This window comes from Vigna umbellata, chromosome 7 (genome assembly GCF_029865625.1).
Source record: "Vigna umbellata cultivar VRB3 chromosome 7, Vumbellata_1.0, whole genome shotgun sequence".
Lineage (NCBI taxonomy): Eukaryota > Viridiplantae > Streptophyta > Magnoliopsida > Fabales > Fabaceae > Vigna > Vigna umbellata.
The window spans coordinates 5534421-5551668 of NC_142171.1; the positions used below are offsets into that span (position 1 = coordinate 5534421).

The following is a 17248-nucleotide window of genomic DNA, read 5'->3' on the forward strand; positions in this document are numbered from 1 at the left end:
GCCAGCTTAGAATTCCATCATGATCTAGATTTAATAGCATGAACATTCCCCTTAGTAGTAACACACTGCTTCTCATCGAGAACCTTCAACTAATTCTAACTCCTTTTACCATTTAGTTAAATTGATCATTTATATTCCTGTACTTAATTAGCAAATACCAAGAACAACTTAACATTTTTAAATGTCTAACTTAACATTTTAAATGTCTTTCGAAAAAGAAATTTCAGAATTGATCTACCGTTTTGGCTCTGTTCAAGCAACCAACAATACAATCAGCAGAAAGACAGTGGACAAGAACGACAAAATAGCACACATCCAAAGCCAAAAAGTAATAATACACCATAAATTAAACTACCAAACAAGGCTACAAAAGAATGCTGAAGAAAACCAGTGAAGAAAACCAACCTGGATGAAGAAAAAAACAAACCAAACAAATGAGTGAGAAAAGGAAAAAGAAAGGAAAGGAAGAAGAAACGAGATGAAGTGAAACGAAAAGGGAGAAGAGAGGAATCCGTATGAGAGATGGGTGGGGGCGCGCGGAGAAAATAATGAGGGAAAATAGGGTTTTCAAATTAATTAAAAAAATCCTAAATGATAAAAGTAAAAAAAGTTTTAACCTAAGGGCAAGCGGAGGAAACATGGTGTATGGTGGATGCAGAACACCTAAAAGTCGTATATTTGGGCTTTCCGTAAGGCCCATCGGGAATAAAGGCCCAATTTAAGCGTAGTCCCTTTGCTAAGTAGAAAAACCTTTTGCCCCCATTGCTGCAACTCATTCGTTTATTCATTTGTCGCCACCACCGGCGAAATCCCATTCCAGTTTTTCTATCATCTCTTCCCACCCCAGGTGCGTTTATTCTCTGGCGGGCACCTTGCTAAAGGGTCGTTTGCAATTTTTTGTTTTGTTTTGTTTTTGTGATTGTCGTTCTTGGTTTTTGCAGATTTTGAAGAAGAAAATGGTGAAGAAGAGAAAGCGCAGTGAGAGTGGTAGAGTTGTTGCACATCCTAAACAGGAAGATGCTGCTAGAGAGACCGGGAGGACCCTTTTGGGTTGGAAGGATACGAGTCAAGTCACTGATGAAGTAGAAGACAATAATGTTGCTTCACCAATATTTAGGAACAAAGAGAAGGTTTTGGTCACTTGCTCTAGGCGTATCAGTTACAGGTACAACCTAATACACACCCCATAACTTTTAGTTACAGTTTTTGTTGCTTTTTCGAGTTTGGATTACGCTAATTTTGTGTCTTGATTTGCAAAGTTTAAGGACAGAGAAACCTTGGATAGTGAGTTAGGTTTTGTATATTGTTATGGTATTCATGGGTGGAGTGATTGTTTTCCATTAATTTGTAGGTACCGACATTTGATGTTGAACTTGGTGTCACTTTTGCCGCATTGCAAGAAGGATAACAAGGTTGAATCAAAAGAAACTAAAGGCGCCACCCTTAATGAGCTTGTTGAGCTCAAAAGTTGTTCTTCGTGTTTATTTTTTGAGGTATTTTATTTATATGCCACAAGGTTTTTTCAGTGCCGTGTTACTTCAATTTAGGATTGATATGTTGTGCTGTTCTCTAGACTAGTATTTGCAATTTTTTTTTGCGCTATTTGGAAAACCTGAAGCATGCTAATGGGTAGGGGAATTCTTTGTTGGTCACAACTGTTGATGCTATTTCAATGAGATGTTGTAGTCGTGAGTTTGAGTCTGGTCAACTTGTTATATTCTATTAGTGTCTTCTCTCATTTTTTATGTATTAATTTCAGTGCAGGAAAGCAAAAGATCTTTATCTCTGGATGGCCAAATGCCCCAGTGGCCCATCTGTAAAGTTTTTAGTCAGTGCAAGTATATTCCGATTCAATCATTGTAATGTTAATATAACACTAGTTTGCTTGCTCTAATTATTTAGAGTTCTGATGTCTGTATACTCTAGGCATCACTGGTCATTCTTCCCAGTGAACTATGTCTTTTGTGTTTCTCTCTCTATCTCGACCATTTTTTATATACACTTTTAGTGATTTTCCTTTTTCCTCCTGTTTTTTCAGTTCATACAATGGAGGAGTTGAAGCTAATGGGAAATCACCTAAAAGGTTCTCGTCCACTTTTGACGTTTTCTGCAAATTTTGAAAAAGATGCACATTGGAAACTGTTAAAGGAGATGTTGTTACAGGTGTGTTGTTGGTTTCTTTCGTTGCAAGTTTTTTCGTTTTTGTCCATCTAGTTCCATCCGAGGAAAGATGGATTTCTGTAAACTTATGTTGATAACTCTCATATGTGCACTTTCATATATAAGGTAAAGGTTAGCTTGATGATTTCATCTTATTTTTATGATTCGTGATGTTGTACACCATGAATTTCCGGCCAAATTAAGAACTGCTTCATGTGCTTTCTACCAATTTAATTGGAATCTTACATTTTTGTCGTCATATATCTTCCTACGATTTTTTTCTCAATTTATTATGTCTGATCAATGAAAATTCAATTGATGTTATTGTTATGCCCATCTATTTTACATAGTTTATGTCATATATCTGTTTAATGTATATTTTCTGTGTGCAGTTCTCTCTATTTCTGATACTGTTGTTTGTTTACTGTATTTGATAATTTCTAATATACTATTTCTTTCCTTTTGTTTAGATATTTGAAGTACCAAAGGACCATAGAAAGGCTAAGCCCTTCCATGATCATGTTTTTGTTTTCTCAATAGCTGATGACCATATATGGTTCCGGAATTACCAGGTTTGTGTCTGTATTCCGGAATTACCATAGACTATTTTTGCATTAAGACAAAGGTTAAAAAATCCTGGAGATTATTGTTAGGAGCATCTTTTCTGCCTATTTCTATACAAATTAAGTGTATGCATTGTTATTATAAACATGTTTATTGCTCTTTTTAGCCACATGTTAATGATTGAAGTGAAGTTTGGGTCGAGCATTTTTAACCTTTACTCCTTTACTTTCTTATAAACATTACTCAATTATCAACTTATCTATACATTTCAATTTGAAGTTTTAGTTTTTGACAAGACTTAGATAATATATAAAGAATGGTTAACCACAGGAATTTTGAAGATGGAGGATATTTGACCATTATAATGAGTTTAAATTTTATCTACTACCGATGTAAAACATTTTATTTGTAAATACATTAATATGTTCCGTTATGGTATTGTTTTGTAAGCTCAAAGGTTAAACTATGATGCATGTAATGTTTTATTTTATTGATCATCTTTATTCATTTAATTATGGTCAGTCTTACCAGATCAGTGAAGATCGAATCAAGTGGGGATTTTGGTTTGACCTGTGCATGCCTGCGATAGATGTTATACTCCGTTTTTGTTGGACAATATACAGTTAGATTGAGTCATTTGTGTTATACTCATGACATGGTCATTAGAGGACAATTGTTACTATTAGTTGTTCGCAATACTCCTATTTAATTCGAACATTATATGGTCTCATTTTCTCCAACTATATAATATTGATTTTTCCATGAGACAATATTGTAGTATTTTCTACCTGTTGCTAATGCCTATTGAGGAATGTTACATCTTTATTCCCTTGCAGATTTCTACTCATCATAATGAATCAGACAAATTACCAAGGGGAGGCCTTGATAAAATGACATTGATTGAGGTCTGAAAACTAGTTCTTCATGTATCTTTTGATCTTTCAATTTCTAACATTCATTTAACCTATGAGCAAACTATTTGTTTGGGTCGGTCCACGGTTCTGCTTGAACCCAATTAAAATATTTGGTGGCAGTTTTGGAGGCCCGACATTATATGAGAATCCATTTTATGTATCTCCAAATCAGGTACCAATCAATATATTTTTCATGTATGCCTTGAATTTTTCTTTCCAGATAAGATATATCACACCTGTATATCAAATATGCTAGAAAAATACAATATATAAACAAAACTAAAAGAAAAGGCAAAATTTAAAACCCATTAACCCATGAGAAGAGTCTCAATGGCTTCGAAGAAAAGTGCTGACATTTCAGGGGTTGGAGACTTGATTGCACATTTGATGCCAGGGTTTCCAATCACTAGTAAGTTTAATTAAGAATGGAACCCCTTTAGGGAGTTTAGCTGAGAAGTAAAACACGTCCTTGATAGCAATCTTGCGCTTTGCAATAAATAACATGTTTGGTGCAACCTATTGTTCCAGAGTTGCGTCTGCACTGCTAATTACCTTTCGCAACAAACGCACGTCGGACATCCGTTTAAGGCCAAACGGATATCCCACATCCGTTTTGGCCTATATCTGTTTGGTCTTCGCGAGTTCTGTTCAACAATACAACTACCAGAAAGATAGTGCACAAGCAACGGCAAAACAACATAGATCCAAAGCCAAAAAATAATAATACACCATAAATTAAACTATCAAACAAGGCTAAACAATAATGTTGAAGAAAACTAGTGAAGAAAATCAACCTGAATGGAGAGGAAAATAAACCGAAGAAAATCTGGATCACGTTTCTCGATGCTTCTCCACGCTCCTTCATACTAAAAATCAACAACAATGGAAGCAATAACAATGGAAGCAATGAAACCCAAAAGGAAAATGGCAAAGAGACAAATGAAGGAAAAGAAAAGGAAAGGACGAAGAAATGAGAGAAAGTGAGAAGGAAAAGGGGAAGAGAGATATATGTGAGAGATGGGTGGGGTGCAGCTGAAGAGCAAAATTGACGCGAAATAGAGTTTTCAAATTAATGAAAAAATCCTAAACAGTAAAAAAAAAAGGTTTTAACTAAAAAAGAAGGATAAAATTGGAATTAAATGAATTTGGAGAGGTGGAGGAAGCACGGTATGGTGGTAGAGGGAGTAACACCGTACAAATTTGATAAGATGCACGAAGAAACACCCATCACCATGCATTTTTATCCCCATTCGTCTGCATGTCTTGTTTGAGAACGTTCCGACGCATCTGTAGCACCGGAGAGAAGGATTTGTGGTAGAGCATCGTTCACGACGGCTGCGTAAGAATTTTTTTTTGTGCATGAAGAAAAGCCCGAAAGGGTGTTGGTTAATGCGTTCACGAGGCTCTCAATTCGAGTTTGAATTCTAATAGGGAGAGTCTAATTTTTGTTCACTGTAGAAGTGACACCTTCAAGTGTTCGTTAAAATGCCAGAGAAAAACTCTTATGTACACAGTCAATTCCTCACCCCATGAAGGTCCCCCAGGTTCCTCCCCCAACTAAACCACACCACTCTCAATCCCAAATCTGCCGTCGTTTTCGTAAATAAATCCAATGAGTTGGGTTGAGAATATCATCATTTAAAATTTAAAATTTAAAGTTTAAAATTTAAAATTTAAAATGATGATATTTAACAAAGAAAAAGAAACATAAATATGGGAAGTCTGAGGTCTCTGTATGATGGATCCTGGGTCCTGCGTAATTTAGGGTTTGTGCCGGTGTGACTTTATTTCACTACTTTTTTTAGTTTCACCACGACAACGAAGATAGAACCAAATAGATCCCCAAGTGGAAGAGTAAGAAGCATCATCCATAAGAGAATCTCAGCATAAGAGAAGGAAAATCCCTGATTGAAAAATGGAGGTAGAGACACAGACTATGGTGGAGAAGAGGGAGATAATCAACACCGTGATGTGTCTTTTGACAGACCCAGATGGAACTCCCTTGGGCTCTCCCATGTACCTACCTCAGATTGCTGGCCCTCAACACCTTAATCAGATTGTTAATAAGCTTCAAAACAATGTAAGCAAGTCCCTTTATTCTTCTCAAATTCTATTTTACATTTTGTTTATTATTTATAACATTGAGCGATTATCTATGCTTTCATTTTAGGAAGAGAAGTTGTCGTATGCTTTCTATATATCAGATGAGGAGCTCATTGTGCCACTTGAAACATACTTGCAGAAAAACAAAGGTTAGTCATGTTTGTTTACAATAAATTATTTCTTTTTCTTTCTTAATTCGTTGTAAATTCACTTATTTACCTGCTTTTAACACATTTTGAGAAAAAAAAATCCTCATCTTTCTAAAGAATTGATACAAAGAATTACGCACTTGTAATGATGTTTTTCTTTTCCTTTGCAATGTTACTTTAACACTATTCCAGTCTCGGTGGAGAAGGCTTTGCCTATAGTTTGTCAACCTCAAGCTATTTTTTGGATTCGTCCTGTGAATCGCTGTTCTGCAACTATTTCTAGTATGTGAGACATATTGTGTATTTTCCCATTCGTAGTGGCACAATGTTGTATTGTGCTTGCTAAACTGTGAGAGACATCAGTGTGGTTTGGATGTTGATGATTGTAGCACAAGTTTGTGTTATTCTTTGAATGTTCTGGAATTCATATTTTTGCGGTTGTTTATATTTTTAGGTCATGCTGAAGTTGTACTTAGTGTTGCCTTCAGTCCCGATGGACGACAACTGGCAAGTGGTTCTGGTGATACCAGTGTTCGATTTTGGGACTTGACCACTCAGACACCATTGTACACTTGCAAAGGTTTGACATTTAAAAATGTTAAGTTGTTCTTGGTATTTGCTAATTAAGTACAGGAATATAAATGATCAATTTAACTAAATTGTAAAAGGAGTTAGAATTAGTTGAAGGTTCTCGATGAGAAGCAGTGTGTTACTGCTAAGGGGAATGTTCATGCTATTAAATCTGGATCATGATGGAATTCTAAGCTGGCAAAGAATAGTGGGAGGGTGGGGGTTATTGCAAAGGAATGAGAAAATAATAAGAGGGAAGGATAGGGACTGTGAAGGCTGAGAATTATAGTATTGAGAGAATTACAATGGTCTACTCTGCTGTAAAGAGCTATTCTTTATCCTTCCTTATTAAATTAATATCAATTTCTATAGTTTCATAATGCTTCGACAATTTTAACGAGTCATATATAGCATTATAGCTGTTAACATTTTATGCAGGACACAAGAACTGGGTACTTTGTATTGCATGGTCACTGGATGGAAAATATCTTGTAAGTGGGAGCAAGGCTGTTGAACTTATTTGTTGGGACCCTCAAACTGGAAAGTCATTAGGCAATCCACTAACTGTAAGATCTTTGATCACCAATACAAACATCCATTATAAAGTTTGTTTACTCTTTTCTTAAATTTTTTTCATTTAAGTTTATTGATAGCATTGCAAACTTCCACTATTTGAAGATTCAAACAGAGAAACTTGATGCTTTGAACATTGAATAGTACATTATCGTAGTGAAGTACATATTGAAAACAGTAGTGAGCAATGGAGCAATGGCTGCAGGGCAACATTGATTTAGCTATAAGAATTACACAACTCTAGTTACACAGCTTCCCCCTTCTTTCCTTGCCCTAATTCCAAAAGTAAATAAAAGAACATCCTGCCTTATTCTGGAGATGTTTCATATGAATTGTCATTTATTTTTTATTAGTTACTGATAACACTCTAGATTTACATATTTTTCTCTATTAAAAATCATTTCTTAGATTTCTTTAGTTTTTAATTTCTTAGAATTAGATTAGTTTTATGTTTTTCTCTTAATTCTTTAGTTTTATAAAATTTTAGTTAAAAAGAGGTTTTTAGGTGTAATTTTTAGCTTTTGTTAATAATTAGGAAATTTGTATTTTTCTGAAATTCTTTCAATAAAAATGTTTTGTTTTAATTGCATAATTTTTCTTTTTTTTCTTAAATGTTTGATTTTTTACAGATTGGGACAACATTTGGGCCATAATAGAAGTTGATTGAGAGGTGTTGAATTGAAATGAGCTGCTGGATTAAATTTGGGCCGCTGTTTTGGGTCACTGTTTTAACATTAAGCTGCGGGTGTTGCTCCCTCCACCACCACAGCCTTCTCCCTCCACCTCCCTTTTATTATTTTATCCCTCAGTAAAATTTTATTTTTAAAATTATTGTTTTTTAATTTTACTCATTTATAACATATTTCACTGATAACCTACGTAGTTCCTTGTATGAGTAAAATATTTTTCTGCAAAGCTCAGTGATCGTGAAAAGAACTATCAAGCAATCTAACTCTTGCTTTCGGTGCAGTACGTGGTGCAGTGCGTTTGTGGTGTAATGTGCTTGTCGTGGTTCCTCTCCAGGTACGTAGTCATAATCCTTCCAATAATCCTAAACCCTAAACCCTAAACCCTTCCAATAATCCTTCCAATAATCTTTCCAATAATCCTTTAACCCTAAAACGTAAAATGAAAACGAAGCCTAAACGGATGACATCCTTCAACGGATGTCAACATCCGTTTAAGGCAAAACGGATGTCGACATCCGTTTCGCCTTAAACGGATGTTGACATCCGTTGAAGGATGTCATCCGTTTAAGCTTTGTTTTAATTTTATGTTTCTGTTATTATTTTATTAGATATTTTAATATTTTGATTTATTATTTTTGAATATCTTTTTTAATGTTGTGAGACCCTGGATAATTAGCAAATTTAATCCTGACATCACACCACTAACACACACACCACGTCACTGTTGCGGGTAATTAAAAACCCACTTTCAACTCTGATTTTCACCTCTGCAATGCACAGAAAACTGAACCACCATCATTCTCTGCAACATTAAAAACGCACCACTCCTTACATGCACACCTGCCACTTGTCACGTTAGAAACTTACAAATCAGAATTTAGTATGCAGGTGTCAGTCTTGGACATGTTTGTTCAAGCAAACGTTACTTTAACAAAACCAAAGTTTTCTGAGAACCCTTTCACCTGCACACTCATTCATCTTCTTCCTCAGAAAACCAAACTCTTCATTTTCTCCAAATTTCTCTCTAAGAATCCTTAACTTCTCTCTATCAGAAAACTCACGTTTCCTCTCTGATCACAATTGCAGCACCATAGGAATGTTAGTACTGCTGTGATCTCCATTTTGGACCAAACAGAAACTGAATCCAATCTGGTAAGCCTTCTTACTGTATTTCGTTCTTAGGTTTCTGGAAGAATAGAGTTTTAGTGCATGCAAGTATGTAGTCTCAGAGTTCTGCAATTTTTGATTAGATTTGTTTTGGAAGAATCAAGAATATAATAGAAGCATAGTTGGATAAAGCCATTTTCATCTAGGACAAGTTGGAACTTCAATCCGGGTAAGGGAAGCTTATATGTTTAATTCATACTGCTTGATTTTATAATCTGAGTTGCATGTATATGAAATCTGATATTTGAGCCTTATGAACGTTTACTGATATGAGATATAAATTCTGGTTCATTTGCATGTTGTTTTGGATACGCATGAAAGATGTGTGAATGTTATAGAGTTGGAATGATTAGATCGATTGAATCTGTCATGAATGAACACTGCTTAATTGTATTATATATGTTGTTGCTGATTTTTGATTTAAATGTATATTGATTTGATTCTGTATAAATGGAGTATGGTGATTGTATATTTGGAATGATCCAAATGTTGAAATCTGTATGATTTGATGTATTAAATCTGAAAGGAAAGTTGTCAAGTTCATAAAAATCGAAATCTGGAAAATTCTGTTAAGAGTTGAGAAATCTGGTCTCTGTACTGATAAAGGACGTTCGTCCCTGTACGGTCTTAAACCGTTCGGTTTTCAGTTAAGCTTACTTAGACTAGAATTCTTTCATTTGGAAAGAATTCTGCCCGAGAATGAGCGTCCCTAGTTGATGATCTGAGCGTTCGTCTAGCTCAGTAATATTTAAATATTTAAAACTTTATAAATGAGTGACGTTCGGCCTTAAGTAGAGCGTCCGTCCTTAATAACGTTCGTCCTAAATGAAGTTCGACCTTCTGTTGAACGTTCGTCTACAGAGCGTTCGTTTCTATATTGAACGTTCGTTCATAACTGGTGTTCGGTCATATACCTAAACGTTCGTCCTACCCAACGTTCGGTTTATACCAACGTTCGTTCTGATTGTGCTCGGTCATTGACTTAGCGTTCGTTCCAAAGCGGGGTTCGGTTTCTAAACTGAACGCTCGTCCCTATTATTGAATTTTGAGCGAACATAACTGGCGTTCGTCCAAATTGTTAAATTACGTTCGTACTTGGACTGCCAGTGCTGTTCTTCTGAAATCAATTATATTGCTGGTGTATCTAAACACTTATCACTGGTTTTATTCCTTGGGTTCTATCTAGATTCTTTACACTTAAAATCTTTCAATGTATTATTCATTCTCTTTCTAAAGATCAGTATTTTCAAATTATCAAGAGTTGAAGCATATTAAGTGAATAAATGACTCGTTTCTTTTGTCCAGAAACGTGAAATCAAAGGTTCTGTGATAAGTTCATTTATTTGATTAAAGAATGCATGACGTTAATATTAAGAGAGTGAAATACAGAATGGAGATATATAATTATGAAAGGATATGATGGTTGAACACGACATGATATGATTATATGATTTTGAACTTGAATGAGCGTTCCATGGAGGAGCTTCTCAGTTGTATTAAATGCTAAATTTGTAAAGTATGAACATGGACAAGTTATGATGGCTTGGTCCATCCTGATATTCCGTGATGCTCATCTTCACGTAGAAGGGGGTAGTCATGCGTGGGAATGGCAGGAGGTCATTCGTATCCCTCACTTAGCAGGGGCGAATGATTAACCTCAAGTGGAGGTCATTCGTATCCCTCACTTAGCAGGGGCGAAGGATTAACCGCATGTGGAAGCTGATTAGGTATATCCCGGCTACCACACCACTTGGGTGCAAGGACGCCTGTAACTACATGGTTCATACAGTTCAGTACAGTCTGTTTTATATAGATTTATATGTTAAATTTATGATTAAGTTGTTTGATGTATCTGTGAATTAAATTGTGAACTGTATGTATGTTGTATTAATTAAACAATATAAGCTTACCCTTGCAATTTTCCTGGTTGCTGTTTACTGTCCATGTATAATCCGTCTTGTCAAAATGCAATGATCATCCGTTGTGGATGTGAGCAGAGGGTGATGCATCTCTTGAAGTATTACTGGAAGAAGAAAATTTGGAAGATGCAAACCTGGTTGAAGTTGAAGTAAAAGCTGAACAGTAGAGGCGCGATTCCGTAGCAGTTTTAGTCTAGTGTGTTGTGCAGTATTTTTGGCAGTTGTATATATATAGTTCTGCAGATCTGTTTTGTATTTATCTGAAAATTTGGAATTCTGTCAAGTGCTGGACTGTATTTTGATATTCTGTATTTAAATTCTACAGAATGGATAATCAGAACTGGTTTCTGTTTATTTTTTTTTGAATTCTGAACACTGCAGATTTTACTGTAGTGCTGTATGTTAAGTTTTAAATTCTGAGCTACTGTAATATTCTTAAGACTGCACTGTTTATCTATGTAAATGTGATCAGTCTGGTTAATGGTAATTATCATTATTTGGGATGTTACATTAGTGGTATCAGAACAGTTTTGTTCTCTTAAGGACACTGTAGGGTTATGAGTGCACTGTGTTTTGCTGTGTGCTTATTATATGTTTAATGAGTTATTATTATTTAACTCTTGGACATAACTAACGCTCTTTTCTCTGTATCCAGAGAACTAATGGCACCTAGATTGCCTCCCCCTCCTCAACCGAATGAACCTGATACTTCCAACCGCTCTAGATTGTTGGAGGACGTTATTGAGAGACTCCAACGACAAAAATACCACCCTTATGGAACAGAACACCACCCTGATGCAGCAGAATCAGGCAGCCATGCAGGGTTTAGAAGCCTCACGTGTTACTGCTGAAAAACACAAGAGACAATTGATGGACATCCTTGCTGCCACTAGAGGTACGCCTGGAGCATCCTCTTCAAACGCCACTCCACACGCTGCTCAACCAAACGCTGAATGGAGTTTGGAGAGTTTCCTCCAGCATCATCCAGCTAAATTCAATGGAAAGGGCCTCCCTGATGAGGCGGATCAGTGGCTAGGAGACATGGAGAGAATTTTCAATGCAAAGAGGTGTCCGGACGAGAATAGGTTGGCTTACACAGAATATTTACTGACTGGGGAAGCAAGCCACTGGTGGGCGAGCACAAGAGCTATTCTGATAGAAGCTCAACGTCCTGTCACTTGGGAAGTATTTCGTGGTAAATTTTACGAGGAGTACTTTCCTGACAGCGTACGGTTTGCGAAGGAAGTGGAGTTTTTACAACTAGTTCAAGGTGGGATGACAGTTTCAGAGTATACCAACAAGTTCAAGCACCTTGTTCGGTTCTATACGATGGCAGCCAATGAAGAATGGCAGTGTAGGAAGTTTGAGAACGGATTGAGGAGTGATTTGAAGGTGTTGATATCCAGCTTATGTATCCGGTCTTTTCCCAGTATGGTTGAGCGAGCTAAGGTATTGGAGAAAAATATGGCAGAGGTTGAACGACAGAAGAAACAACCGCAAGTTAGTAGGGGACCAATTGTGTCCAGGGGAAGTTCTGTTCAGAGGAGACTACCTTACGCTCGTCCAAATCAATCAGCCAATACAAGTGGTTCTCAAGCACTGGTTCCTGTAGGACAAGCTGGACAAGGCAGTGTAACTTGCTTTCACTGTGGAGGGCCGCATTACCGTTCATCCTGCCCTCAACTGGTAGGAGGAAAGCACTGTAACAGATGTGGACGAAATGGGCACGTGGAGAACGAGTGTAACATGAGTGGAAGAGCAGTGATGAGACCACCAAACACTGGCAGAAATCAGCCACGGGGTGGACGTGCACAAGCAGTGGGGAGAGTGTACGCTATCACTGGAGCGGAAGCAGAGAACGCAGGTAATCTTATAACTGGTGAATGCTTGCTGTTTGGAGTGCCTTGTTGTGTGCTGTTTGACTCTGGGGCAACGCACTCCTTCATCTCGAAGGCGTGTGTTGAAAAGCTGGGAATAGTAGAGAGAGATCTGCAGTTTGACTTGGTGGTATCAACACCAGCGGCTGGAGAGCTTAGAACATCTACCGTGTGCATTAGATGTCCTATTGTGGTTGAGGGGCATAGTTATAAGGTGAACTTAATCTTTTACCTTTGAAGGACTTGGAAATAATTCTAGGAATGGATTGGTTGGCTACCAACCATATTATTATAGATTGTGGCAAGAAGGAATTAGTGTTTCCTGAAGATGATGAAGAATGTGTGGGAGTTACATTCGGTCAGTTAAGGGAGGATATAATGGAAGGTGCAAGCTGTTTTCTCATTATGACACATGAAGACAAGGAGTTAGGAGGGTTGACGGAAGCACGGACGTCCAATGAGAGCAGTACGGAACGAGCAGTGGTGAGTGAATTTCTGGACGTTTTTCCAGAAGAGATACCAGGATTGCCTCCTGTTAGAGAAGTCGAATTCACCATTGATTTGGTGACAACGGCAGCTCCTATATCTGTTCAACCTTACCGAATGGCACCTGCAGAGTTGGTTGAACTCAAGAAGCAAATTGAAGAGCTTATGGAGAAGAAATTCATTAGACCGAGCGTATCACCATGGGGAGCTCCGGTACTCTTGGTGAAAAAGAAAGATGGCAGCTCTCGGTTATGTATAGATTACAGGCAATTAAACAAGCTGACCATCAAGAACAAATACCCGTTGCCAAGAATAGATGATTTGTTGGATCAGCTGCATGGAGCAACAGTATTTTCTAAGATTGATTTGCGTTCAGGATATCACCAGATAAGGGTTAAGGAGGAACGACATCCAGAAGACAGCATTCAGATCACGTTATGGGCATTATGAGTACGTGGTAATGCCATTTGGAGTAACGAACGCTCCAGCCATCTTCATGGATTACATGAACCGGATATTTAGACCCTATTTGGATAAATTTGTAGTTGTGTTCATAGATGATATTCTCATCTACTCCAAAACCAATGCTGAACATGAAGAACACTTGAGAACAGTACTAACCGTGTTGAGGGAGAAAGAGTTGTACGCAAAGCTGTCCAAGTGTGAATTCTGGTTAAAGGAGGTGCAGTTTCTGGGGCATGTGATATCGTCTGAAGGTATTTCAGTAGATCCCTCTAAAGTGCAAGCAGTGTTAGATTGGAAGAGCCCGCGTTCAGTCACTGAAGTGAGGAGTTTTGTGGGGCTGGCTGGTTATTACAGACGTTTCATAGAGGGGTTCGCCAAGATAGTGGCTCCTCTTACTAGATTGACTAGAAAGGATCAGCCATTCGCTTGGACTGATCTGTGTGAGGAACGGTTCCAGGAGCTGAAGATGAAATTGACGAGCGCGCCAGTTTTGATTATTCCAGACACGTCCAAGCCATTTGAAGTGTACTGTGACGCATCTCACCAAGGTTTGGGCTGTGTGCTCATGCAAGAGAGACGTGCAGTAGCGTACGCGTCTCGCCAGTTGAAGATTCATGAACGCAATTATCCCACACACGACCTGGAGTTGGCAGCTGTCGTTTTTGCACTAAAGATTTGGAGGCACTATTTATACGGATCAACGTTCCAAGTCTTTAGTGATCACAAGAGCCTCAAATATTTGTTTGATCAGAGGGAGCTGAATATGAGGCAAAGACGTTGGCTGGAATTTTTAAAAGATTATGATTTTGAACTGCTATATCACCCTGGGAAAGCCAACGTAGTGGCAGACGCCCTAAGCAGGAATACAGTACAAGTCTCATTGATGATGGTGAAGGAGCTGAACTTGGTGGAGAATTTTAGAGATCTAAGATTACAATTTGAATTAGGAGAGAACGTAATAAGGTGCTGTAATCTTAGAATTTCTAGTGATGTGTTTGACAGAATCTGGATGAAGCAACGTGAGGATGAAGAACTGTTGAAGATATTTGATGCACTCGGTTCAGAAAAAGCTAAGGAGTTTAATGCTGGAACGGATGGTATGTTGCGTTATTTGGGAAGAACTTGCATTCCCAATGATGGAGAGCTGAAACGTATTATATTGGAAGAAGCTCATCATAGTCGTCTTAGCATACACCCCGGTATGACTAAGATGTATCAAGATCTTAGGAAATCTTTCTGGTGGCCGGGAATGAAGAGTGATGTTGCACGCTTTGTGGCATCTTGCTTAACCTGTCAACGCGCCAAGGCTGAACACCAACGTCCAGGTGGATTGCTTCAACAATTGGAGATTCCTGAATGGAAGTGGGACAGCATTTCCATGGACTTTGTGACTCATCTGCCACGCACAGTCAAGAATCACGATTCAATCTGGGTAATTGTGGACAGATTAACTAAGAGCGCCCACTTCTTAGCCGTGAATTTGAAGATGTCAATGACAAATTTGGCTAAGCTGTACATCAAGGAGATAGTGCGTCTTCATGGAGTGCCTTCAAGCATAGTTTCTGACCGAGACACGAGATTCACATCTCGGTTTTGGCAATCTTTACAAGGTGAATTGGGAAGCAAGCTACAGATGAGTTCTGCGTATCATCCGCAAACAGATGGCCAATCTGAAAGGACCATCCAGACGTTAGAAGATTTGCTTAGGACGTGTGTCCTGGACCATTTAGGCGCATGGGATGAGGTCTTGCCACTAGTGGAATTCACATACAATAACAGTTTCCAGTCTAGCATTGGTATGGCGCCTTTTGAAGCTCTCTATGGAAGGAAGTGCAGAACGCCACTTTGCTGGTTTCAGGAAGGAGAGAATGTGCTAACTGGACCAGAACTTATCCAGCAAACTACTGATAAAGTGAAATTGATTCGGGACAGATTGAAGACATCCTTGAGCAGACAGAAATCTTATGCAGATAGGAGGAGAAGACCCTTGGAGTTTGCAGCAGGAGACCATGTATTTTTAAGGTTGAATCCAATCACTGGAGTGGGAAGAGTTGTTCGTCCAAAGAAGCTGTCTCCCAAGTTCATAGGACCGTATCAAATTCTGAAGAAGATTGGACCAGTAGCTTATGAGCTTGCTTTGCCTCCTCAACTATCAAACCTTCATCCTGTTTTCCATGTGTCTCAACTCAGAAAGTATATAGCCAATCCCTCTCATGTTTTAGAACTGGAAGACATTCAACTACAACCTGATCGAACGCTGGAGTTGCAACCAATCCGCATTGATGATGTTCGCACTAAATTACACAAGAGGAAGGATGTTCGATTGGTGAAGGTAGTGTGGGATGCCAAGAATGGAGATTCAACGTGGGAGGTGGAGAGTGCAATGAGGGACTTATATCCACACTTATTCATAGGTAAATTCTGAATTTTCGAGGACGAAAATTTTTGTAGTTAGGGAGAATGTGAGACCCTGGATAATTAGCAAATTTAATCCTGACATCACACCACTAACACACACACCACGTCACTGTTGCGGGTAAAAAACCCACTTTCAACTCTGATTTTCACCTCTGCAATGCACAGAAAACTGAACCACCATCATTCTCTGCAACATTAAAAACGCACCACTCCTTACATGCACACCTGCCACTTGTCACGTTAGAAACTTACAAATCAGAATTTAGTATGCAGGTGTCAGTCTTGGACATGTTTGTTCAAGCAAACGTTACTTTAACAAAACCAAAGTTTTCTGAGAACCCTTTCACCTGCACACTCATTCATCTTCTTCCTCAGAAAACCAAACTCTTCATTTTCTCCAAATTTCTCTCTAAGAATCCTTAACTTCTCTCTATCAGAAAACTCACGTTTCCTCTCTGATCACAATTGCAGCACCATAGGAATGTTAGTACTGCTGTGATCTCCATTTTGGACCAAACAGAAACTGAATCCAATCTGGTAAGCCTTCTTACTGTATTTCGTTCTTAGGTTTCTGGAAGAATAGAGTTTTAGTGCATGCAAGTATGTAGTCTCAGAGTTCTGCAATTTTTGATTAGATTTGTTTTGGAAGAATCAAGAATATAATAGAAGCATAGTTGGATAAAGCCATTTTCATCTAGGACAAGTTGGAACTTCAATCCGGGTAAGGGAAGCTTATATGTTTAATTCATACTGCTTGATTTTATAATCTGAGTTGCATGTATATGAAATCTGATATTTGAGCCTTATGAACGTTTACTGATATGAGATATAAATTCTGGTTCATTTGCATGTTGTTTTGGATACGCATGAAAGATGTGTGAATGTTATAGAGTTGGAATGATTAGATCGATTGAATCTGTCATGAATGAACACTGCTTAATTGTATTATATATGTTGTTGCTGATTTTTGATTTAAATGTATATTGATTTGATTCTGTATAAATGGAGTATGGTGATTGTATATTTGGAATGATCCAAATGTTGAAATCTGTATGATTTGATGTATTAAATCTGAAAGGAAAGTTGTCAAGTTCATAAAAATCGAAATCTGGAAAATTCTGTTAAGAGTTGAGAAATCTGGTCTCTGTACTGATAAAGGACGTTCGTCCCTGTACGGTCTTAAACCGTTCGGTT

The 17248-nt window shown here is 37.9% G+C and overlaps 3 protein-coding genes across 3 annotated transcripts; all 3 read left to right on the forward strand.

The window, feature by feature from the left end:
* Positions 1-941: 941 nt before the first annotated feature.
* LOC148194987 (ribosome biogenesis protein BRX1 homolog 1-like) lies at positions 942-1952 on the forward strand. The gene is made up of 4 exons (XM_088095048.1): positions 942-1165; positions 1352-1493; positions 1760-1838; positions 1927-1952. Exons 1-4 carry the CDS (start codon positions 957-959, stop codon positions 1950-1952), a joined length of 456 nt encoding a protein of 151 aa, XP_087951174.1. The 5' UTR covers positions 942-956.
* Positions 1953-2043: 91 nt separating this feature from the next.
* Positions 2044-3660, forward strand: LOC148194988 (ribosome biogenesis protein BRX1 homolog 2-like). The gene is made up of 3 exons (XM_088094886.1): positions 2044-2163; positions 2631-2732; positions 3561-3660. Exons 1-3 carry the CDS (start codon positions 2047-2049, stop codon positions 3633-3635), a joined length of 294 nt encoding a protein of 97 aa, XP_087951012.1. The 5' UTR covers positions 2044-2046; the 3' UTR covers positions 3636-3660.
* A 1893-nt stretch (positions 3661-5553) lies between these two features.
* Positions 5554-7177, forward strand: LOC148194989 (notchless protein homolog). The gene is made up of 6 exons (XM_088095049.1): positions 5554-5718; positions 5809-5890; positions 6083-6172; positions 6345-6470; positions 6899-7026; positions 7103-7177. The coding sequence occupies exons 1-6, from the start codon at positions 5554-5556 to the stop codon at positions 7175-7177; spliced, it is 666 nt and encodes a 221-aa protein (XP_087951175.1).
* Positions 7178-17248: the final 10071 nt, after the last annotated feature.